The following is a 25,765-nucleotide window of genomic DNA, read 5'->3' on the forward strand; positions in this document are numbered from 1 at the left end:
ATCGGGAGGTCTGGACACCCTATATTAAATATAGGGAACAAAATCTCAAAATAAAGATCAGGGGTGGGGTGGGGTGGTGGGCGAGAGTACAATATTAATGTGTTTTTTTTTTTTTTCCGTCTCTTTTCTTTCTCTTTTTTCTCTCTTTCTCTGTCTCTTTAATAACTTTGCTTGTATCTGTATGGGAGGCTAACCAGGGCTATCCCTGGCTAAGGAAAATGTAATTGCAATAAGAGTAGGAAACATTACAGAGTTGTATTAGAACTATGAGGAAACACGAGTAAATGATGAGTTTAGGTTTGTCAAGATAATACAACTGCGTGAATATGTGGTAGTAATTGGTAATGTTGAAGAAAATATTAGTTGTAAATGTAAAGCGGAAGTGCTAATGTACGTATGTATATTGTTATTTCTATAGAAAAAATAAAGAATTTATAAAAAAAAAAAGAAAAGAACGGGGAAGCTTTGTTTACACACAGCTCTCCCCGTTCTTCAGCTCCGGGGACCGATCGCGGGACTCCGGCGGCGATCGGGTCCGCGGGTCCCGTGGCCACGGAGCTTCGAACCGCTTGCCCGTGACCCACGGCTGGGCACTTAAAGAGGACGTACAGGTACGTGCTTGTGCCCAGCCGTGCCATACTGCCGACGTATATGTGCAGGAGGCAGTCCTTAAGTGGTTAAAGGAAGCTCTCTTCCATAGTCTTACAGTAGACTTGTGAAAGTCAAAAGAAAACTTACCAAGAGGATAGCAACTAAGGCAGGTCATAGATGGTGCAAATTTCTTTCCTGCAACCACACCAGGAAACGACAGTGAATATTGCTAGCGGCTATAGAAGCCACTAGCGATAATCACAAGCAAATCCGGCAGGCTAGTTGTACCCAAGTGGATCGATCGATCCACTTGGTACATTTAGTCTGCCCATAAATAGTTTAAATCTTGGCCAGCTCCTGCTGAACCAGCCATGGTTTGAACCTGCCAGCATTAGCCAACAAAACACCTAGTGGACTACCGGATATCAAAACATCCAGGTTGGACCTAACGCTAAAAAAAAAATCAGTTTGCGCATCTCTATTCATGACTTTGCTGCCACATGAAGAAACGGCCCCCATCGAAAGGCTATAGTGTCTTGTGGAACTACTGAGGCTGTATCTGCTCAAGGCCCAGCAACTCTGGATGATGCCTGGTCTGTCATTTACCCCGACCCAAAGTAGTAAAGTCAGTTAAATTCTAAGCTTAAAAAGCCCTTTCAAAACTCTTAATTGTGGGAAATAATCAAATAATCTGACACCTTCTCAATCAAGAACACACATGGAGGCTCCTGGTGTGCAAAACAATAACTGTGTCAATGCATCATGGTCATAACGCGATAAGATCATTACACTGCTTTTTTTGTGATCAAAATCCAAGTCCATTAATGTTCTATTTCCTAGTAAAGTGGTAAGCTAAACTCCAACATGTAGCGCTATTAGTTATATTGAATCTACCTCTAAACTCTTTGGTAAAAAAAAGAAACAGCATATGGTGCATTTTTGCAAATATGTATATTCAGTTTATTTTATCTGTTTTGGAATAAAATATTTTATTTCCTTTAATTAAAATATAGCACCCCCCCCTTCCTCCCTGCCATCATTTTAAAATAGACCTGTACCTGTCACCTATCTACATAATCACTTTCAGTTGTGCTTTAAATGTGCAGCAACAACCTGCCTATAAGGCAGACCATCTAATTTAAGAGCTCTTGTTTAAAAAAAAAAAGAAACTGTTAGAACAATATGACCAAACCAAGTAAACATTTAAGGAAAACAAATTAAAACTGTACAGCTGTACAAAAAATAGCTTTCTTTTTAAACCAATTCATATCAGTTTATACACAAGTGCAATTATTGCATCTTAGTTGATCCAGGACTTCCTGTTCTCTTGTTTTCTGGAAAAAGCAGACGCCGCTTCGTTTCCAGAAGCAGATGAATACTGGGCTGTATCTCGTGTCCTGGTTGCAGGAGACCCTTTTGTGAAGGAACCTTTTCGCTTCTCTGGGTTATATATCTGAGGCCTCAAAGTGTTGCTCTTGTCTTTTTTTGTTGAAACCAGTGCTTTAGTTAAACGATTGGGGCGGACGAACACTCCGTATTTGGGTTTGCACCGGAAGTATTCCTTGCCTTTTACGGTGCCATCGTGTTTACCTTAAACAGAAATAATATTTTTATGAGATGTGCTAAAAATGTACACAGTTTTATATCTTTTATTTAAACGGAAAGAGTATTGTTATATTTCCAAAGTCTAATTTAAATTTATTCTGACTGGAAGTGAGGCTAAATCTCCAATAAGTACACAAACAGGAAACTCTAATGCCGCGTACACACGATCATTTTTCGGCATGAAAAAAAAAAACAATGTTTTTCGGCATGTAGAAAAAACGAAGTTTTTCCAACTTCATCATTAAAACGACGTTGCCCACACACCATCGTTTTTAAAAAATGCTCTAGCAAAGCGCGTGACGTACAACACGTACAACGGCACTATAAAGGGGAAGTTCCATGCGGATAACGCCACCCTTGGGGCTGCTTTAGCTGATTCCGTGTTAGTAAAAGACGATTTGCGCTTTTCTGTCTGTTACAGCGTGATGAATGTGCTTACTCCATTACGAATGGTAGTTTTACCAGAACGAGCGCTCCCGTCTCATAACTTTCTTCTGAGCATGCGCGGGTTTTAAACGTCGTTTTAGCCCACACACAATAATTTTTTACAACCAGAAAAATTACATAGTTTAAAACGTCATTAAAAAATGCAGCATGTTCGAATTTTTTTTTGGTCGTTTTTCAGAAGCCGAAAAATTATGTGAAGCCCATACACCATCATTTTAAATGACTTTTTTTAAAACGTTTTTTTTCATGCCGAAAAATTATCGTGTGTACCCGGCATTAAGCCTTGCTTACACGAACTTCAGATTGTACAAGAGCAGTGTGTATAGAAAGCTTTTGGATGTGGGAAAACCCACATCCAATTTGCGAAAGTGTGAAACCAGCCTTAAAGAAATCTTCAGTTCCAGTTTGTCAATGTTAGACAGAGACCTTAAAGATTAATTCCAGGTAGGAATATTTTAGAATAGTAGTATTGTGTTGCGCTCAACCAATCACAACTAATACAACACAAATAAAGTAACTGTGCATAAAACCTTATTTCATCAACATCCATATTCATAAAAAAAATATAAAGTGACTGTTAAATAAACATGCCACAGTATAAAACAATAAAGTAACAGTGCATAATAAAACTTTGTGAAAAAAGAACAAAGAAGGAAAATGTCTCCATTACGCGAATCCAAACACAAATACAAAGACAAAAGAATGTCCAATTCAATTGATTGTAAAAAACAAACAAGCGTGAAATCCCCTTAGAAATCCTAAGGGCTTTGTGATGACACCCACAGGCACCTTCATCCAAAGTGGTAGATGGAATACTCACTTATGAACTCCACACGACCCCTTGTGTAGGGTGGTCATAACACGTTTTTTTTTTGGGTGTTAAAAAGTGGACCCTTAAATCTCCACTGTAGACATTCCTCAGTTAGTTAGGGAATCCAGCATTCAGATAATAGCAGCAAAATTCTGTACCATGTTGCTCGTATGTGTAAAAAAGTTTAAAAACTTTATTTATGTAAAGAAATGCACTTACATGTATTTAAAAACAATGGCCCAGATTCAAGTAGAATTGCGCAATATTTGCGGGGGAGCAGGGCAATGATTTTGCCCTGCGCCCCCGCAAATATTTTGCGCTGCCCTCGATTCACGGAGCAGTAGCTCCGTGAATTGCGAGGGCGCGCCGGCAAATTTGCCCGGCGTAAGCGCGCGCAAGTTAAATGATCCCGCCAGGCGGGAATCATTTAAATTAGGCGCACTCCCGCGCCGAGCGTACAGCGCATGCTCCGGCGGGAATCATTTAAATTAGGCACGCTCCCGCGCCGAGCGTACAGCGCATGCTCCGTCGGGAAACTTTCCCGACGTGCATTGCGGCAAATGACGTCGCAAGGACGTCATTTGCTTCTAAGTGAACGTGAATGGCGTCCAGCGCCATTCACGTTTCACTTACGCAAACGCCGTGAAATTCAAATTTCACGGCGCGGGAAGGCCGGCTATACTTTAGCATTGGCTGCCCCTACTATTAGAAGGGGCAGCCTTGCGCTAAAAGTAGCCGTGCGGAAACTCCGTACCTGGCTTGCGCGGGGCCCGCGCAAGCTTGTGAATCAGTGGTAGTATGCAATTTGCATACTACACGCTGATACACAATGGGAGCGCCCCCTAGCGGCCCCCGCAAGAATGCAGCCTAATGCAGTGTAACGAGGTTCCTGAATCAGGAGCACTATGCAACGGGGGGAAGCTTTTGTCATACATCAATCACTTAGCCTGTGCATAGGAACACCCACTCCCGCGGGATTCACTACCCGGAAGTCGGGGGGGGAAATAACGATACAACGGTATGTATGGCAAAAAAAAAAAGATCAGCATACTGTCAATGTCGGAAGTGAGCTCAATGTAATGTTAGAAGTTAGAAAAGCTCATAATATTTCCTCCCCTACATGCCTCTTCCCCTGATTTTCTTCAAGATTGAAGGCACAACTATTAACCCATTTCCACTGTCTAGGTGTAATTCTGGACTTTGAACTATCCTTTTAGCCCCACATCCAATCAGTGTCCAAATCTTGCCGCCTCAATCTACGCAACAATTCCAAAATATGCCCCTTTCTAACCAATGACACCACAAAGCTTCTAGTTTACTCCCTGGTAATTTCCCACCTTGACTTCCTCAACTCCCTCATCACTGAATTACCTTTACATAGCCTATCCCCTCTTCAGTCCATCATGAATGCTGCTGCTAGACTCATCCACCTCACCAACCATTCAGTGTCTACTACTCCTCTCTGCCAATCCCTCCACTGGCTTTCGCTCACCCAATAAATTCAAAGTACTAACAACAACTTACAAAGCCATCCACAACTCTGCCCCCAGCAACATCACTAACCTTGTCTCAAAATACCAACCTAATCTTTCTCTTTGCTCCTCCCAGGACCTCCTGCTCTCTATCTCTCTCGTCACCTCCCCCCTTGCTCGCCTCCAGGACTTTTCCTGAGCCTCTCCTATCCTATGGAACTCCCTGGCCCCAATCTGTCGAACTATCCCTTACTCTGTTTGCTTTTAAATGATCCCTTGAAGTCCTTTCCTTCAGAGAAGCCTATTCTACCCCTACCTAACAACTGTACTTTTATTTTCTCCATCAGTTCATCCCCCGCAGCTATTACCTTTTGTATAACTTGAACCTCCCTTCTAGATTGTAAGCACTAACGAGCAGGGCCCTCTGATCCCTCCTGTATTGAATTGTATTGTAACTGTGCTGTTTGAGCTCATTTTGTAAAAAGCTGTGCAAATTGTTGGTGCTAAATAAATCCTGTATTATAATAAAAAATAATTATATAACCCTATATACACAGCTATGCCTGCAAGACTTTTTTGGCAACAAGCAAAATTTCAAGATTTCTGTTAAGACACAGTTGATTCATCATGACATCTAAAATAATTAGTACTGTACAAAGGAAAATAAGTCTAAAATGGGCGATTAGTCAGAAGAATACATTTTAAAAACTTTAACATATCTTATATTCTCTTAAGCCTGTTGGTGCTACACTACTTCACTTAAAGCGGAGGTTCACCTTAAAAACATTTTTCTAACATTACGGAGGGGGAGGTTTTGTCAAGACGTCAATCTGGGCGAAGTCCCTCATGACACTACGCCTCTTCATAGGAACGCCTACTCCCGCGGGAGTGAGAACCCGGAAGTCGGGTGGAAAATATCTATAAGACGGTATGTACAGCAAAAAATGAATAAAAATCAGCATACTGTAAATGTTGGAAGTATGCACAATGTAATGTTAGAAAAATGTTTTTAGGGTGAACCTCCGCTTTAAGGAAATTATGCTTTGTACCCTTGAACAGAAATGTACAGTATATTCTGTTTTTGTACGCCTTACTTACAATAAACAGTTTAAATAAAAATGAACACCAGAAAACTATTTGATCTTTTGTTACTACAGGTTTTACTTACCTAATTGGACATGGAGTTCAACTCCAATCCATACTCCACATGAGAAATCCACTGCACCAATATATCGTACTGTTCCAAACTTATTTTCCCCAATGCATACCTGGTCACCTAAAGAAAAGTGGCATGATGATTCAGAAGAACTGTCTTCTAAGTCATCTGAAACATCCAGATGGTTCTGTGTAAGCATATCACTTTCTGGTTGAGTTTTGTTAAATAAGGCAGGTTCTTCAAGGCAGACTGAGTTTTGATCACTTTGTTCGGACATACTCTGCTGTGACATGTTATACGAAAGATCTGACATAACAGAACCAAAGTCTACAAACACCACACCATCCTTTTCCCCATTAGAAGAGCAAGTGGGCGAGTCCTCTGGATGTTCAAAGTCTTTCCCATCTTCTACCCCCATAAATTCCGTAAACGAGTGGTCTTCCAAAATATCACAAGTATGTTCCACAGCAACTTCACAGGGGAAAAACTTGACAAAAGTTTCTTTGTTACTATCCACAGAGGAAGAGGATACAATTCTACACATTGCAGCAGCATTTTCAGTAGTGCAATATGGCACTTTATTAAAGGCACTTTTTTCTGTAAAAGCAGATAAGCTAGTGGTATTTTCTGTACAATTTCCATCCTTCAACGCTTTATGTGCACAAGATTTGCAGTTCTGTGCTAACTGTTGTCCCGTAGGTTCATTAGTTTCTACATCCCTGCCTTGAGGCATTAATTGGTCCATGCTTTCACTAGAAGGAACCACAATGTCAGACAGTGTAGCATTGGAAGCACTATGGGAAAAATAGCCACTTGTAACACTGCTAGTGGTAGGACTTCGAGAAACTTCTTTATCCAAAGAAAACGAACAAGCAAAGTCTGTTTTTGAGGTTATCCATTCCCTGTTATCCAGGCTAGCATTGTAAACACTAAAGTCTGCAAACTCCTCTGGCACATAAGGCCTGAAAGTAGTTAAACTGGTGGAACTGGTCTCTTTTTTGATAGCTCCTTCATCTAGTTCCAGGTCTTCTTCTTCTGAATCCTGTCAGAATAACAGACAATGTGTATGTTAACATGAAACACTACTTCAGGAGCAAGGATGATTTTTCTTTTTCTTATATAGCCTCCATTATGCAAAAGTATTTTCCTTTTAAGCTTTCAAATGAAATAACTTTTATACACATTTATGTTCGTAAAAGGTAAAAAAAAGAAAATTTCTGCTTTGTATCTGCGCTAGATTTATGCCCTTTCTCGAATGAAGCCATTTGAAAGCATACCTGTCATGAGAGGAATATGGGGTGTCATTGCTGATCTATTCTCAAAACCCTAGTTGCCGGTCTGTGTCTGACTTTACTACATCTGTACCATACACCAAGAACAAGCATGCAGTAAACGAGTGTCCAAAAAATTCAGAAACCCTTTTATTGATACTTGTTCCAAGTCAATCACTCAAAGTATTGTATCTCAACATTTTAGCATTAAAGCTACTTAACTAGGTTTCTCAGAAAGTGGTTAACAATAACATTCCAAATACACACATTTCACTTATGGCATGCTTCCTTTAATGTTCAAGCTGAATTTCAGGAAGCAACTAAACGCAAAGTTGAAATGACAGAACCGTCTATAAAAAACAAAGAATTATTCAGTAAGGGTGCACAACTAAAATTACTGTTAGATAAACTCATACAATAAGCATATAGAATGCCTAGTCATTTGTTTATAAAAGATTGTAACATCTCAACCATAGCTACTAAACTGACTTCACCTCCTGGGAGCCTTGTGTACGGTATCTGGGACCTCTCAGACCTAGAGATTAGGAGAGCATCAAGTGAACTTTCCAGTTGAATGGCAACCAATAGCCTGTGCTTTTACTGCCACCTCCAGAAGCAGATGCATTAACAAAGATTATATTATAAAGCATGCTGGTTATGTGGGGAATAAGCATTATTTAACACAAACTTATCATGCAAAGTTTCCAGGCTTACTTAACAGTGCAGTAGTGAAAAGTGCGACAATGATCAGCAAAAGACAGTACCTAGTGACATCAAATCAGATACCAGTTTATTGAAGGCAGAGATGATGATGATATGGGTTACTTTACACATCCCTGCTCTTTGTGTTACTGAACAATTCCACAATTTTCTGATTTTTTTAAATACATGCAATAGGGATGTACCCAGACACTGGTGCTCATATATAACTACAGGAGATTAGGACTACTGATAAGGTCCCCATATATAAAGTGAAACACATGCACAATATCTGACTGACCAAAGAGATCAGTCATATGATATCAGGGTGTATTTATATAATATTTTTTTACCTCCCAGAATAGTTTAGATTCAGAATGGAAAGGCTGGTCTTATTTTGTTTGTAAATGCATGACCGTATCTACTTTTAACCTATCCATGGAGCAATGGCAAGACATGACCTTTGTCTTCCCTCTTACAACCAATAGAAAGGTTTCTTGTCTACATAGATTGGCAAGTTTGGGGTTGCTAATTTTTTAATATATATATATATATATATATATATATATATATATATATATATATATATACACGCACACTCACCTCCATGCTGCAGAATTGGTCTGATGGTGAAGCTGTCCCCTGCTGGCTCTAAGCCAAGAACTGAGCGATCACATGACCACTGATTGATCAGTTCTGAGCAGAGATTGGTGACTGTCAGCCGTGTTCACTGTGGCACCGGGCTAGGGAGGGGGTAGGAGTGGCTGGCTCCAGCAATTAGCCACACGCTAAGGGCCAGATTCTCAGTGGAGATACACGTCGAAATATGTAAATCAGCTAGATACGCAAATTCACGAATGTACGCCCGGCCGACGCAGTACAGTTACGGCGTTTACGTTAGGCTTTTCCCGGAGTATAGTTACCCCTGCTATATGGTGGTGTAAGTGCGGCGTACCAATGTTAAGTATGGCCGTCGTTCCTGCGTCGAAATTTGAAAAAGTTACGTCGTTTGCGTAAGTCGTCTGTGAATGGGGCTGGACGTCATTTAGGTTCACGTCGAAACCAATGACGTCCTTGCGGCGTACTTTGGAGCAATGCACACTGGGAAATTCCATGGACGGCGAATGCGCCGTTCGGGAAAAACGTCAATCACGTCGGGTCAAGCCTGATTTACATAACACACTCCCACCTCTTCACAATTTGAATTAGGCGGGCTTACGCCGGCCTATTTACGTTACGCCGCCGCAACTTTTTTTGAGAATACGGCACTTGCCTGTAAAAGTTGCGGAGGCGTAACGTAAATAGGATACGTTACTGCTCTTCTAATACATTTGACCACTAGTAGGTGCTGCAGGTGAAATCTGTAGGTGCACCTCCAAAGATTTTCTCCACTTAAAATCGAACTTTTGTTCATGATGGTAGCCATATTTGCTTATCATAGACACAGGCTCTGTTTCCCGACTCCTTCTCACAAAGCAATTCTTAAGCCCTGTACACACGATCGGATATCTGATGGAATCTAATCTGATGGATTTTTTCGTCGGATATCCGATGAAGCTGACTTTCATCAGTCTTGCCTACACACCATCGGTCAAAAATCCGACCGTGTCCAACGCGGTGACGTAAAACACTACGACGTGCTGAGAAAAATGAAGTTCAATGCGTCGACTTGATTCTGAGCATGCATGAATTTTTGACCAATGGACTTCCACACAGACGATCGTTTTTTTCTACTGTTTTTTTATCCATAGGAACATTTTAAAACATGTTATATGTTTCTTCACCGATGGAAAACAAACCGATGGGGCCCACACACAATCGGTTTGTCCGATGAAAACGGTCCATCGGTCTTTTTTCATCAGACAAACCGATCAAGTGTACAGGGCTTAAGAGTCAGCTAACCCTCTCAAAACCACGTACTCGCTCTATAGGTTAATATCTTTTTTCAACAGCTGTTTACACAATCCTGTCTCCAAATGACAACAGCATCGCCATTCTTTACAATGTTGCCAATGCACATTAACATAGCAAAATGCCTCACTGACTTGGTTTTTATCCTACTTTTCTTGCAGTCTAAGCACTGCCATTTTTTAAGTGGCATCAGAAGCTACATATGTGTGGGTTGTTATTCATTTCCCACTGACTTGTGATCCTGTTCATACGCAGTGCAGATGAAGCACAGCTTAGCCTTCCTATGCTATCCAGAGAATCATAGTGCACTTTTTGTGTCTGTGCTTGCGAAATTGCCCAGGCAGGAAGGGGCAGAGTATGTTGTGCATGACCTGGTGACCAGCTATGTGCACACATGGCCCTGAAGCCTTAATATTTTAAGATCAAATCAAAACTTTTATTTCACCAGAACCTGAAGTTTGAATAACGTTCACCTTTCCATATTCAGGGTGTAACATGCAATATGTTATGAAAGGACCAGCCTCCGCCTCCCCACTGTGACAGCTAGCGGGGGATTTTCTCCCTCACTAGCTGTCCCAATTTTTAAAAAACACAGCCATATGGAGCTCTGCCCACCCAGCGGCATTACTCATTCACAGTATTGTGTAAATGAAAAAGCCTTAGCAGCTGTCGGCTTGTAGTTCTCAATAAACTACCACGGCACTGTCAGAGTGCATCAGCTTGCTCGTATGAGGTAGGAGCAGGCAAATACACTGACAGTTATGCAGGAGCCCTGCATGGTATCAGCGATCTGCTGATCGCTGGTGCAATGCTTTACAGACTCCTGCAACAAAAAATAATAAATGCACACTTTTTTTTTTACCTCTAAAGAGATTGCTCTAGTGGCTAATCTACACATTTCTATTTTGTGGCAGTGCCCCTTGCTAATGATTGGCTACTAGACCCAATCATCAAGTGGAGAAAGCTACATGCTAACCATAACCCAAAAGTTATAGGTAGCGTCACCAGCTATGACTGAGAAAGCAAGAGGCTGGGGAGTTCTTGCAAGTATAAAGGGGGACAGAGGGCTGTTGCAGAGACAGGTAGGGTAATAGTGTCTCTTTAATGTAAAAAGTTCAATAATATTTCAGAACAGATGCTCATTGAAAATGCACTATACTTTCTTGTAAAACATTTGACTGAATGAAAGCAGTAAACCCATACCTTCCAACTTTCTGAGATGTGAGGGACACCTATCAGCAAAAGTATGTAGGCACAGGACACACCCCAGCCACGACACCCCCCCCCCCCCCAAGGGAGAATTTTACAAAAAAATTGATTGGTTAAACTTACAAGTGCCGTTTAAGCACTATTATTCCTTTATTTTGGCTTTTGGAGTTTACAGATGCAGAAATTTAGAAATTGAATGAGAGATTTGGCACCGGGAAACACTTTTTGATAGATAAGTAGTGCATTGTATGAACAATTATATAAATCAGACCAAAATGAGGGACAAATAAGGAGGAAAGAGGGACAGAGGAACTTTTTTCCAAATCAAGGACGGTCCCTTGAAATCAGGGACAGTTGGGAGGTATGAGTAAACCTAGGTCAATTTAACCCTGTTAGTCATGTCAAGCAAGATTAAAGGCGATGTAAAGGTAAAAAAAAAATACCCCTAAATAGCTTCCTTTACCTTAGTGCAGTCCTCCTTCACTTACCTCATCCTTCGATTTTGCTTTTAAATGTCCTTATTTCTTCTGAGAAATCCTCACTTCCTGTTCTTCTGTTTGTAACTCCACACAGTAATGCGACACTTTCTCCCTGGTGTGGAGAAAACCTCTTGAGGGGGTGAGCAGGAGTGTCAGGATGCCAACTAACACACAGCTCCTTTCTCTATCTGCAAAGAAGAGAGTGTCCTGACCCTCCTGCTTGCCCCCTCCTCCCTCAAGAGGCTTTCTCCACACCAGGAAGAAAGCCTCGCTATACTGTGTGGAGTTACAGACAGAAGAACAGAAAGTGAGGATTTCTCAGAAGAAATAAGGACATTTAAAAGCACAATCGAAGGATGAGGTAAGTGAAGGAGGACTGCACTAAGGTAAAGGAAGCTATTTAGGGAATTTTTTTTTTTCACCTTTACAACAGGTTAAGGCTTTGGAAAAAGCTGAATTTATTTAGACAGCAGATTTTGTTAGCTTGGTAAAAACATGCATAAACATACCAGCCAACAACAGCCCAGCATGCATACATTCCACCTGCAATTACCAGCACACCTTTTACAATTACTTTAATTCAATACATTTTATCGGGTATTCTGTAAAATAGGTATATTGCCTGAAATATTTTTTAATTTCTCCAATATTTTTGAGCCACATTATTACAGCGTAGTCTGCATAATTCTTTCATTATTACTGGTACATAGGTTTTTATGATTAGGGGAATTGAACAAGACACAGCAATGCTATCCACATACAACAAAAGCTTTAGCAACATAGAATGGATAACAAAAATTACTGCAAAGCATTCTAAAATATGCGTGAGCCTATTATAAACAAGAACAAAAATGCAAACTTACAATGGTATCTTCATGACTAATACTGGTATCTACTGGCATGCAGCTGGTATTAGCTCCAGAGGGCACAGCAATGCCAGTGTTATTTGTCAGTGGTGAAGGCATGCTCTGTAAAGGTTAAGACATATAACACATCACAACACAAAACAGTATGTGAAACAGACTGGCTGGAGAGTGAACAATGCAGGGTATAAACAAAAACTGAAAATACAAGTCAAACATGCAAAACATAGTTACAGAATGTGCAAAATACATGCAACAAACAGTGCAAAGATAACTATTACGTGTCATGTTGTGTCATGCAAATCAAGCATTCCACTGAATGCATGTGCATATTTAAATGACTAAACTTCATAATCAAATAAAAAAGCTGGACTCGTAATGTATGCACTTTGTGCATTTTGTTCTGATAAAAGGTATGCTTTAACATTGTTGTCTTGCAAAAAAAAAAAAAGCGCTCAAGAAAAATGCTTCTATGTATGTGTTTACAATGGGGCCTTGCACATCCGTTGCAGTGTAAAAAATCCTGCTTGCCACATTTTTGGTGCCCACTGAAATGAATTGAAAATGCGGCAATAATGGATAAAAAATGCATGCATTTAAAATGCATTTTTGATGCGCTTTTTGAGTCATATGTCCTGTGAAAAACGTACCACAATTGTGGTGAAATCGCGGCAAAAAAGCATATGAGTTTTTGCTGTGGATCAGCGTGAAAGCAGTACGTTAGCATGCACAGCAGGTCTCAAGCAATTTCAGCCATTTTGCAGTGTTATTAGAAACTATATAGTGGTAAACAAAGGCTTGTTAAAATCGCCTGAATATTACTGTGTATGGCTACCTTACAGTTCACCTTATGCAACCTGTTCCCACACATACTGTAAATACTGCATCTCTAATATGAAAAAGCCTAAAATACACTGTGCTGAATGAAGGTTGCCTCCAAGTGATTAGCACATGCAATTTAATTGCCTATTCCGATTCACTGTGGTGTGTTAGCATGTTTTACTTTTATTCCTCGTATGCACACAGTGGGACTTTTGACCACGCAAAAGTCTGACGTGAGTCCGTCGGAAAGAAAGAAAGCAGGTTCTCTATCTAAGGTCTGTTGGACTTCCGACCAAAAAAGTCCAATGGAGGCTACACACTGCCGGACTTTCCGAGAAAAAAAGCCAGTCTTTTTTTCTCAGAAAGTCTGGCTTTGTGTACGAGGCATAAGATAGCCCATGCAGCTCATTCAGAGCAACAGATGAAATAACACACCTGACCCTTTTTTTATTAACGCAATGCACCACAATGCATGGTATGTGATGCACTGCAGATTCATGTTGGGGCGAGTTTCACAATCAATGGAATCACAATCACACACATCAGGTGCAGTAACATGCATTAATACGTGCATTTTTGCAACATACAATTCTTAGTAGGTCCTAAACAGCCTGGATCTGGACTTCATTCAACATACTTACCTCTTCAATACTGCCTCCAGAAAAAAATGTTTACTTGTACAAATAACACCATCCTCATTACTAAATCAAAGTAGTTTAAGATGAAATAGATTTTGTTGTAACTAACCAAAAGGATGTTAAGAACCATCCCAATGATACAAAGATTTGCACATATTTCATACTTTTTGTAGACTCCTGAACCGTTTTAGCTACCAAAACTCTATGTTACCTCAATATATAAGAGATATTCAGCCAAATCCCATTTTATTTTGTTAAAATGGAACTAAACCCAATAGTTAAACTGTTTCCCAAAGGAAAGCTCAAGTGAAGCCGGCCATAGACGGAGCAATTTTTTCCCCTGTAACCACAATTAGTGTTGACAGGGGAATCTCTCCTGCTAAACCATTGTGTTCTCCCGGTGAGGGCGGGGGAAGCCGTCCCTGCTGGGAGAACACAGTGATTATTGCTAGAAGCTATAGCAGCTGCAAAATCTGTCTGGTTGTACCCAAGTTGATCAATCGATGGTAATCGAACAGTCTATGGCCTGCTTTAGAAATGTTCAGTAAATCTTATTAAATCTTTAAGCAAACATACCAATGTTGTTTTCTTCAGTGTGTTCTTCTACATTTTGTCTACTAGTGCATTTGCAGTGTATGGTAAATTTAAGGCATGCCTCTGACGATAATGGTCACAATGCCAGTGTGCTTATGTCAGCTGTCAACCGATCTCGCCCTCAAATGGTAGTGCTATGGCTAGTCGTGTATGCAGAACCATTGCAAATGCAGATATAAATAGAGATGGCACCACCCTCAGCAGAAAAAGGAAAAGAAGGGTTTATTTCCTTTTTAAAGACACCAGAAACTGTCAAATAATTAAAAGAAGACTTTTGTGCCTGTACCTCTTGACCAAGCAATGGCTGAGTTTCAATAGGGGTTTTTCTTTTATGTTCCTCTTTCACAGGCATTAACGGCGTAAAAAATTTTGGTGGCTGTGGTGAAAAAGTTTTAAATGAACCCGTCACCAAGGCTTGTGGACTTTCTGGGGTTCCACCTAGAGAAAAATAAAAAAAAAGTAGATAAGAGAAAGATCTGGCAAGTTTTTTTAACCATGTGTTGGATAATTAGACTTCAAGGATCTGTAATGTAAAGGATGTCAACTAAATGAAGATAAAAGTATGGGATTTTTTTTTTTAAATCAAACTTAGGTGGATGCAGCATCGGTCCAATGCTGCTTCTGCCCCCCCACCCTCACTGGCTCTAAGGCTGAGAACCAAGCTATCAAATACTGCTGATGGCTCGGTTCTCAGAGCTCCCTTAGCAAAGAGCTGGTGACTGTCAGTCACTGGCTCTTTGCTCTGCCCCACCCCCGCGTTCACTGGAGCGCTGGGCTGTGGAGGTGGCGGGATCGTCCGGCTCAGGCCCTCAGTGGCTTGCTGAGAGGCTATGCCGGGTACCAGTCCAGGCATGTAAGCGGATCCCGACCATATGGTCGCGATCTTTCCCGAGTCTGGAACGGCTCTGTGACGTCTGCTGAACGCGGGTTTCAGCCCGCTGTCTGCTGAAAACGGGTCACAGGAGTGCAAAATGATCTGCACTCCTGGGATCCACAGGAGAAGTACAGCCAAACAAGCTTTGACTGTACTTCTCCTTTAATAAACACTAGCACTGTTTTTGCAGTGATACAGGCTTATACAAGTATCACATCCCTCCAGGTCATACATGAAAGGTGATTACTTATCAAAGTAACTAACCATTTACATAATAAAACTGCTGCCTAACTTAACCATGTTAATACAAGGTAACATCTTTGCGTGATCTCCCCAATTTGAACACTGTTTGCAAAGACTGTAATGAGACATACAACAAAAAGCATACCTCCACCATTGCTTCTTCTAGGAGATTCAGTAAGCTGACGTCCACAGCCTGATACATCTTTATAGCTGGAAGAGTAGTCAGACACATCTAGCTGGTTTTCTGACCATCCCTGTTTAAACATACCAATGTTAGCACACAGCCAATCATTTTGCTTCTTATTTGTGTTCTGTTCATTATCCTCATACCCATAAACTATTCAATTAACACTAGTGAGCTTGAATCTTTATCTCATGCATCCATTCTTTACTAGCAAAAACCTGGTTAAATATATTTTAACTTAATGTTAAACCTAATGCAGTTCTATAATTTTAAGATATGCCTGTCAGTTTATTCTTTGTATACAAACTATATGTCGCGCCACTGTAGCAATCCTTTTTTTTATTCAGTTTTATTTTTGGACTGTCTATATATACAAGAGCAGGGGTCAAGTCCTGGGAAAAAAAGTGTGGGAACTCCCACCCAAGATCCACTTCCCCACCAAAAAAAAAAAAATGATACGCTCATATGCATAATTACTAAACCGCATGTTTGTCATTGTTCCCAGGAGACATTGCGGAGGTCTGCCGCGAGTTATTGCGGGATTTAGAAAGAACTTTAAGCAAGTTCTTTCTAAATCCCGCGATAACTCGCGTCAGACCTCCGCAATGTCTTCTGGGAACAATGACAAAAGCTCCCAGGAGACATTGCGGCATCGAGGAAGTGACGGAATACCCGCACACTACCCGATGAATCCATATACAGGAAGCAGCCAGTAACATAAAGGATTACTAAGGTTCGCCTGCCCCTGACAGTGACTCGAGCTGGGCATCGCCGCTTAGTGAAGGATTGACTCGGGCGGTTCGGCTGCTCTCGGCTGCTCTAGTCCTGCAAAGGGAACCGCGTTCCTGCTGTGAAAAAAGTGCAGGAACTCTGTTCCCACGCGTTCCCGCAGGACTTGAGCCCTGTACAAGAGCATATATTACCATTCCATTAAATTTAGTATAAGCAAAAAAGACTAACGCAGGACTTTAGTGGTACTACACAGATACAAAATTATCCTTTTAAAACCAGTGGAGAAAATTCAAAAGTTAAAAACAGATCCATTTTGTATATTGCACATACATAAATATGTCAAACTCACCCACAGCTTTTCTAGTAAGCCCAAATTTTCACAAATGCTCATTTACATAGCTAAATCTTTACATGTGCTGTATCACATCCTTGTAGTTTTCAACAGGAGTCGCCAAAAAGGTAAATGTATTTACCAGAATAACAGTTTGCTTCATCAGGACATGACTCTCGTGCTCTTTGGCATATAGGGGTGATGGCAAGGATCCCTTGGAGTTGGGACTTCTTGGTTTATGTGGCATCTGGTCTCTTTCTGCCAGAGCTTTGATTTTTGGCATCAGAACGCTATCACCTCCCATTAACTCCTGGTGAATTAGATTGTTTACAGTGGCAAGAAAAGATATGTGAACACCTTGGAATTAACTGGGTTTCTGTAGCAATTGGCCATAAAATGTGATCTGATCCTCATCTAAGTTACAAAAATAGACCAAAACAATGTGCTTAAGCTGATAACACACAAACAATTCTAATGTCTAGTGTCTTAATTGAACACACCCATTAAAAATACACAGTGCTGAAGGAAAAAAGAAATTATCTCTTGGAGTTAATAGCTGGTCGAACCTCCTTTGGCAGCAATGACTTCAAGCAAGTGTTTTTAGTAGCTCTTAAACAGACCTGTACAAAGTTCAGGAGGAATCTTTGCTTCAGCTAAGACACATTTGTAGGAAGTCTGGTGTGAATGGCTCTCTATGGGGTTAAGGTCTGGGCTCTGACCAGACCACTCCAAAAGGTGTATTTTCTTTTTTTGAAGACAGGCCGTGGTGGATTTATTGTGATGCTTAGGGTCATTGTTCTGCTGCATCACTCAACTTTGTCAGCAGACAGCCACCCTAACATTATTTTGTAGAATATTTTGGTAAACTTGGGAATGGCAAGTGGTCTTTGCCCTGAGGCAGTGAAGCAAGCCCAAATCATGATGTTCCCTCCATCCTTCATCGTTGGGATGATATTTTGATGTCAGAAAGCTCTGACCTTTTTGAGCCATACTTAGTTCCAAGTATTCTTCCTAAACAATTAAATTTTTGTTTCTTCAGTCCACAAAACATTTTTCCAGTAGAGCTGCAGTTTGTCAAGGTGCTCTTTGGCAAGCTTCAGGCAAGCAGCAATGTTTTTTGGAGAGCAGTGGCTTCCTCTGTGGTGTTCAGCCAAGGACACCCTGTCTGTTCCATGACTTACATATGGCAGACTCGTGAACAGGGATGTTTTCCAGTTCAAGTGATGTCTTTAAAGTGGAGGTTCACCCAAAAAATAAATTTTTAACTTTACATTCAGCCGAGTTGTCCTAATGACAATCTGCTGTTTTTTTTTTTTTTTCGTACATACCTTATTTTCCCCGCCGCTTTGAGGTATGTCTTCTGCGGGACTGGGCGTTCCTATCTGATTGACAGGCTTCCGACCGTCGCATACTACGTGCCACGAGTTGCCGAAAGAAGCCGAACGTCGGTACGCAGGCGCCGTATAGAGCTGCACCAACGTTCGGCTTCTTTCGGCAACTCGTGATGCGCTGTATGCCACGGTCGGAAGCCTATCAATCAGATAGGAACGCCCAGTCCTGTAGAAGACATACTCGGAAGTGGCGGTGAAATATGGTATGTATGGGGGAAAAAAAAAAGAACAGCCGATTGTCATTAGGACAACTCGGCTGAATGTAATGTTAAAAATGTATTTTTGGGTGAACCCCCGCTTTAAGCCTTTAGCTGTTTTAGGTTCTTCTTTACTTCATTGAGGATTCTGCTTTGTGCATCATCTCAACTGAGTGCTTACTTCTAGGAAGAGTAGCCACAGTATTAAACAGATTCAATTTATAGACCATTTATCTAACTGTTGATTGATGGATGCCAAAACACTTTTAGATGGCTTTGTATCCCTTTCCAGCCTTATGCAGATCAGCTACTCTTGATCTTGATCATATGTCTTTAGAGAGCTCCTGTTTGTGTGGAATGGTTCAATCTTAAAATGTTTGCGTGTCTTTTATCAATCAAAGTAGCTCCAAACCACACCTCCAAACTCATTTCATTATTGAACTCCAGGTGTACAAACTACTGACTCCAATTAGCTTTTATTGAAGTAATTATACTATGGATTTACTTACTTTTTCCTCCAGCACTGTGAATGCTTAATGGGTGTGTTCTATAAAGACATGAGACATTAGAATTGTTTGTGTGTTATCAGCTTATGCACATTGTGCTTTTTGATTGTTTAGGATGAGGATCAGATCAAATGTTTTGCAAATTATTGCAGAAAACCAGTATGGTTCACATACTTTTTCTTGCCACTGATAAAGAAGTTAGCTTATCTATGAGCTGAAGAGGAATGTGATACATTGATTTATGTGTAATATACAAGGGTGTTTTTGACCCAATTTTTTATTAATTTTCTGAACTGGTTTTAAGAAGAATACAAGTTTTACTGTCAAAAGTGTCTGATTTGTCTGCCGCAATGTCGCAGTCCCACTAAAAATTGCTGATCACTGTCATTACTAGTAAAAAAAATAATAATAATAATAATAAAAGCAATGCAATCAATATATGCTTATTGCAATTTTTTTTACCAGAATTATGTAGAAGAATACATATTGGCCTAAAGCGATGAAGAATTTTTTTTCGGGATATTTATTGTAGCAAAAAGTAAAAAATATAGCTTTTTTTCAAAATGTATGATTTATGATCTTTACGTAGAGGCAAATACCACCGAAATAAAGCTCTATTTGTGGGGAAAAAAGCTGACAGGTGGACTTGATCGGACAGCCCATGTGAAAGGGCCCTTATACGTCTGTTCAGAGCAATCTAAAGCCTCGTACACACGATCGGACTTCCATCTGACTTTTCCGTGGAATTTTGTCTGAAGGGGTATTGGTCGTGAACTTGATATGCATACACATGGCAGAACACGTACGTAGTGACGTAATAGACGTACTACGTGGTTTTTCTGCTCTTTACTGCCACCCTTTGGGCAACTTCTGCTATTGATGTCTGATGTTTAGCATTGGCTCTGAGCATGTGTGTTTGTACTTTGGATTTTAGTCTGATGGACTTGTGTACACACGATTGCATGATCCGCCGTAACACATTTGTTGTCGGAAAGTTTAAGAGCATGCACAGCGAACATTTGTCCGTGGAAATTCCGACAACAATTGTCCGATGGAGCATACAGACGGTCGGATAAAACACGTTTGTCAGACTGATGTTGTCGGAAAGTCCGATCGTGTGTATGGGCCTTTATTTACCTTGTCATCTTCTTCAAAGCCAGACAAATCCAGGCGGCTAGAAGAAACCTTAAAAAATAAAAAAATTAAAATAAATGACAAAACACACACACACACACACATATGAAATACATATGTTCATGTTACAAGTTATGAGCATTTCTAAGAAAATGTATAGTGTTTTAAATTACTCTTCCTGATTGAAGTCATGTTATAAACATATTCAAAACATTTCCTCTGCCAAAATATAAAATTAATATACTACAAACCAAAAGCAAAGCAAAGTGGCGTTACTTACATTGTGCATGTTGGGTGTGCTCAAGCTTCTCCGAATGTGCTTTGTTTTGTTTGCAATGGCTTCCTTTACTGTCACTGCCTAAAAGCAGAGGGTAAACACACACACACATGTTATTTTTTACATGCTAAGGGGTCTATTGTTCAATGTTTTACCCGAGATTCATAAAACTTTCATCACAGATTCAAACATGTTTCGAATTGAGTCTTAATTGAAAAATGTATGAATCTTGGGTACAGTTGTGAAAATCGTAGATAAAACAGATCGATAAACAGACCCCCTAAATATATGACTTGAATCTTACTGCAATATTAAGTTTTTTTTTCCTCCTTTGTGTGTATTTTTTAAATACTTTTTATTGGTTTTATGAAAAAGCTGTACAGTACAGACTCTTTGGACATTCCAAGGCTCAAACAGCACAAATTTACTCGGGCATCCACGAGAAAGGTAAGTTGCTTTGTATAGAGGTGCAGCTGCATTAACTAAGGACTTTCAGAAATTTAAGGAGTGTCCCGCAGGTTGTTTCCATGTAAAGGCAATTGCTTTTCGAGCATAGAACAATAATAACCCTAGTAGGGTTCTGGTTGCCCTGCGGAACCACCAAGCCCAGTAAACAGACCGAGACTGTTTGGGGAATTGTGATAGTGGTTAGAGAAGTTATGAACCGAATAACCCAGAAAGATTGTAAATTGGGGCAGAACCATAGCATATGACCGAAATCTGCATCATTGCTGCCACACTTCCAACATTGACCAGAAGCCCCTGGATAGATTTTACTAATTTTAAGGGGAGTTAAATACATGCAATATAGCCACTTATACAGAATAAGACGGTCTCAAACGGCAATCAATTGTAAAAAGGGGTACTCCCAGACATCCTCCCAGTCCTTCGGGTCCACTTATGGATAATCTTCCTGCAATACAAAGTATAAACCCTCTAGACTGGACTGATGGAAGAAGTGCTTAATAGATATTGGATAGGGGCTTGTCTGGCTGGTCTCCTTCATGTGTTTTTGAAGGTTATTTAATTTCAACTCCCTGTGGAGTTTATGTCATGTCATTAACACAGTCGGTATTTACCTTTATTTGCAGGGAATATTGAATGATGAGTTAATAAATGTACCCAAGACAACTGAAAAATTGATTTTAACATTTTAGCTAATCTCCCCAAAAAGGGGATTCACATTTACTTTTGAACTAACATAAAATTTGATCTATCTTGTTCTTTTACATCCACTTGACAGGTGACATCAAATACAAAAAAATGTAAAATGTCAACATATTGCCACAAGGGAGCAAGCTGAACTTGATGGTCTTTTTAAACTTATTTAACTAGGTAACGTGCAAATAGAGACAAGAAATATCAATTTCAGACCCCAAAACATCGGTTTTATCGGACTAAGGCTCCTTGCACACTAGACATGTGCATTCAATCCTGGTGTTTTAGAACACCCGGGAGGCACAGGTATAGCACCCAGCCCTGCTGCTTGTAGCCTGTCAAAGTCTATAGCAGGCTGAAATATGCTGGGGCTTGACACTGCTTAAAGTGTAAATAAACTCTCCTAATGTTTTCAGCCAAGAAAGCTGCCATGATGCTTCACATGTGAACAGTTATGACACCAGTCATTGGCATTCCCGGCATGTCATGAATGTAACTGTTTTTCCAAACTGTTAAATCGATGGGTTTACTTCTGCTTTAACACTGTACCAATTGGTACTCGCATTTAGCACTGTATGCATTCAGGGACGTAGGCTATAAACTAGTGTGACAAAGGGCCTAATGTGACATGCCACTAATTAATGTGTGAAAATGTCATTGGAGTGCAGGTCAATTCTTATCATTCTGCTCTATTTTCAAGTAATAGCACAAGTGGTATCCTATCTGATCATCAAAGTAAACAGGGTAATGGTTTTAGTAATTTCTTTGTATTCTCACATGGAAAACATCATGGAACTTCAATACATTTTTTTTTTACAAATGTTTATTTTGTGTCCTGGCACTTTATAAAGCATCCACCCCACTCTTTGGTTCTGATTTAGCTATGACACTTGCCTGTCTCAGTCGCTCTAGACTCAGAATGTTCTCCACCTGTAGAACACCCCGTGTATATTTCTCAATATAGGTCTCTCCATCAGAAGTGGCTTCATACTCATTCCTTGCTGCCATCAAAGCCAGGGTTTCTCTGTCCTCAGGCTCTTCTGTTGCCTGTCAAGTAGACAATATTACAGTACATCACTGACACATTCCAAATGTTTTATAATAAATATGAATGAAGTGGGGTAACCTGCATATTGCATACTGCTTTCATTTAAAAAAAATTGTGTGTGGTGGTTAAACATATTCTGAGATAATAGGCATGGTGGGAGAAGAAGCCTCAGTCTTTAGGATGGAGATGCCCCATCTAAGTATGAAGCAAGAATAAGAAATGGTTGTATTCTCACATGGAAAAGGTGCTACAGCTTCTACTTGAAACCAAGGAAAAAGTTTAGCATCAAGATAGAGTTTAGCTTGCTAGAACAATTTCATCTCTCACAAATTTCACTGAAACCTCAGATGGGAAGGTGTTGGGTCATGGCTACCGTTTTAGCTATAGAGCTCTGTAACAATATAATTATTTTTTTTGTAGCCAGGGGAAAGAATTTTGATAACATAAAAAGCAGCCTTGAACTCTTGCTCTACCTCACATTTTTGTCTTGGCCATAATAATAATAGAAAATATATACAAAACCAGTACATGTTATCTTCCATATGGGTTAAGTGAGTTTACTGTCTAGTCTGGTAAACTGTAGTCACTAGATAGTTTAAGCTGTCATTTTATTATACCTGTGTATGGTATTTTCTTAAAGAAAAATGTTAGTTTTATAACAACCCAACATGCAGAAACCCACCTTTGGGATATTGGACACAATTTCATAGCTAACTCCACAGGAATAGAGCATATTCTTGATAGACATACGTCTTTTTAGGCTTTGCGTAAAACTCTGCAGAAAAAAAAAGAAGAAAGGAAACATTTTATATTATAATCCAAAATGTTTAGTATTGTCAAAGTACTGTGATACTGGGGGCTGTTTAGCTCAGTGAGTGTGGACTCATTTTGTAGTGAGTCCACACCAGTCTGAAATGTGGTTTTAAGGCTTGCTATCTTACCTTTATTAAACAAACTTAAAATAAGGTCCACTTCATGGTTACCCATGCATGGGATTTTCCCTGCTGTATGGGCCCACTTCTGGCCTCTAAATAGAAACCCCTGTCTCTCTTACTCCTCCAAGACCTACATATTCCCTCAGTCCCCTGGACTTGACTAGTTCTCCCGGTTCTATCAGTCACCCAGACTCGCCTAACTGCCTCAATTCTCTCAGCCCAATGGACATGGAATCTCTCCTCCAACATAGAGTGCTGCCTATTGAGTACAGCACCTGTGTCTCCTAAAAGGAACACACGCCTATCTTCAAATGGTAACACCAAGATTTGCCCAAGACTACCATTATAAGAGCTCTGTGCTCCTGTACACACATTCTGTTGGTCTTCAGCAAGACCTGGGCACTGGGTTGGAGATTTGTTCCCTCCCAAAGCTCTTCGAGAAAGGTGTAAAAAAAACATTTTCTCTGCTCATAATCAATACTCTGGAGTCCCACACTCTGCACACGTGCAAACCCTGGGTCCTTTCTACAATAATTTTCACAGTAGCAGGTACTGTCACATTACATATAAAAAACACAGATTCAAATTCTGTATAGGAGACAACTTTTCAACAAAGTTTTATAATACAATTCATTGTATTTAAACTCTGCAGAAGTCTGCCTCTCGCTTGGCTTAAAATATATGTGAACCCTTACAACCGTAAAACAAGCCGTTCTGTTTAAAATTTAGAAATGAAATGGAAGCAATCTCAGCAGACAGAGACACATTAAGTGCCTCTGTCTTACATGTGTTAACCTTAAAATTACTAACATTAGCAAAATCAATACATTCTTGCATCAAGCCTGGAAACGCTACCTACGGGTTCGATACAAACAGCCATAAATCCTCTGCAAAAAGACAAATTTTGCATTCCAATTCTCCAAGTCATATGCCCCTAGATTGATTTTGTCTAATGGTATTTGTCAGATGCTCCATGGCCAAAACATACTCAATAGCTGACAAGGGATATCCCTGTTGAGAAACATTCTTTATAGTTATTGGGCTGGAGAGAATACCATTAACTCTGGCTGTTGGTATATGATAAAGTGCTAATATTTTCATCAAGTGGCTGACATGAAAGTCCAATCTAGCCAATCAAAGGCTAAAAGACAAAGGGTTTTTTTTGTTCTTTTTTAGCACAATTCACTAAAGTAAGGACCTTAACAGTATTGTTCCTTGCTTCTCTTTGAGAAACAAACCTTAGGAGATGGCATGAGAAGCTTAGACAATGGCATGAGAAGTTTTAGGTGTTCAGAGATGATTTTAGTGTAAATCTTTATGTCCACATTAATAAATGATATCGGCAGTAATTCGAACAAGGTGAGGGATCTTTGCCCTCCTTAGGTATTATGTTAATATAGGCCTCTTGGGTTGTTTTGCAAAAGGACAAATATCAGATACTGCATTAAAGTACCTAATAATAAAGGAGACAGTTGCTCTTGAAAGGTTTTGAAAACAAACCTGTAAATCCATCAGGACTCTTACCTAGTGGCAATTTCTTAATTACATCCATAATCTCTTCCCTTGTCGATGATAAATCATATAAGGAGGAATAGTGATTATAAAAATTCTTGGCTATTTGTTCAGAAATAAAAACACTCCCCTGATTAGAACAAGTAATTTTTTGTATATAAGTACGTGTCTGTTTTTTACACATAGAATGAGCTAACATCTTACTTACTTTATTTCCAAATTCATGCATATAACGCTAATTCCAAATGACGTATGTAAGGCATATCTAGGGAATGCAGTTTACACCTTTCCTGAAGCCATTCCCAATATGTTGCAGTGTCTGAATATGCCTTGTGAAATAGCTCTAATTCAGAAATCTTATTCAATAGTGTAGATATTTGTACAGATCTCTCTTTTTTCAACCTTGTACCAAAATGAATTAATTTACCACATATAACACATTTGAATGTTCCAAATTTGATTGGCCAATGAGTAAGATCAAACTGGTGATTCCTCTCAAAATCCGGTATGGTCTTACAAATAGATTTGAGACTGGTTTCAGCTCCAAGTAAAGATTCATTCAATCTTCACAAAATTGAAACCGGTTTTGTGGGATTAAGAATTTGAAAAGTCAAAAATATAAATAAAGAAAAGAGGATGGTGATCCAATCTAAACTGCATCCCAATGTAACTTAT

The 25,765-nt window shown here is 39.9% G+C and overlaps 1 protein-coding gene across 4 annotated transcripts in view; it reads right to left on the reverse strand.

Annotated features, from left to right (window-relative positions):
- Positions 1 to 1,525: 1,525 nt before the first annotated feature.
- The window catches only part of KIF13A (kinesin family member 13A), a 301,242-nt gene continuing 277,002 nt past the window's right edge, over positions 1,526 to 25,765 (reverse strand). For 2 of the 4 annotated variants that reach the window (XM_040353769.1, XM_040353768.1), the window contains 9 exons: positions 23,326 to 23,418; positions 22,490 to 22,642; positions 20,441 to 20,518; positions 20,164 to 20,211; positions 15,831 to 15,939; positions 14,855 to 15,006; positions 12,515 to 12,619; positions 6,095 to 7,124; positions 1,526 to 2,181 (listed from right to left, as the gene is read on the reverse strand). In XM_040353769.1, coding sequence (XP_040209703.1) covers positions 1,892 to 2,181; positions 6,095 to 7,124; positions 12,515 to 12,619; positions 14,855 to 15,006; positions 15,831 to 15,939; positions 20,164 to 20,211; positions 20,441 to 20,518; positions 22,490 to 22,642; positions 23,326 to 23,418 — 2,058 coding nt within the window. In that variant the 3' untranslated portion in view covers positions 1,526 to 1,891. The remainder of the gene's footprint in view (positions 2,182 to 6,094; positions 7,125 to 12,514; positions 12,620 to 14,854; positions 15,007 to 15,830; positions 15,940 to 20,163; positions 20,212 to 20,440; positions 20,519 to 22,489; positions 22,643 to 23,325; positions 23,419 to 25,765) is intronic. The other 2 variants (XM_040353771.1, XM_040353770.1) reach the window with 1 other exon arrangement.

Source organism: Rana temporaria, chromosome 5, assembly GCF_905171775.1.
Source record: "Rana temporaria chromosome 5, aRanTem1.1, whole genome shotgun sequence".
NCBI lineage: Eukaryota > Metazoa > Chordata > Amphibia > Anura > Ranidae > Rana > Rana temporaria.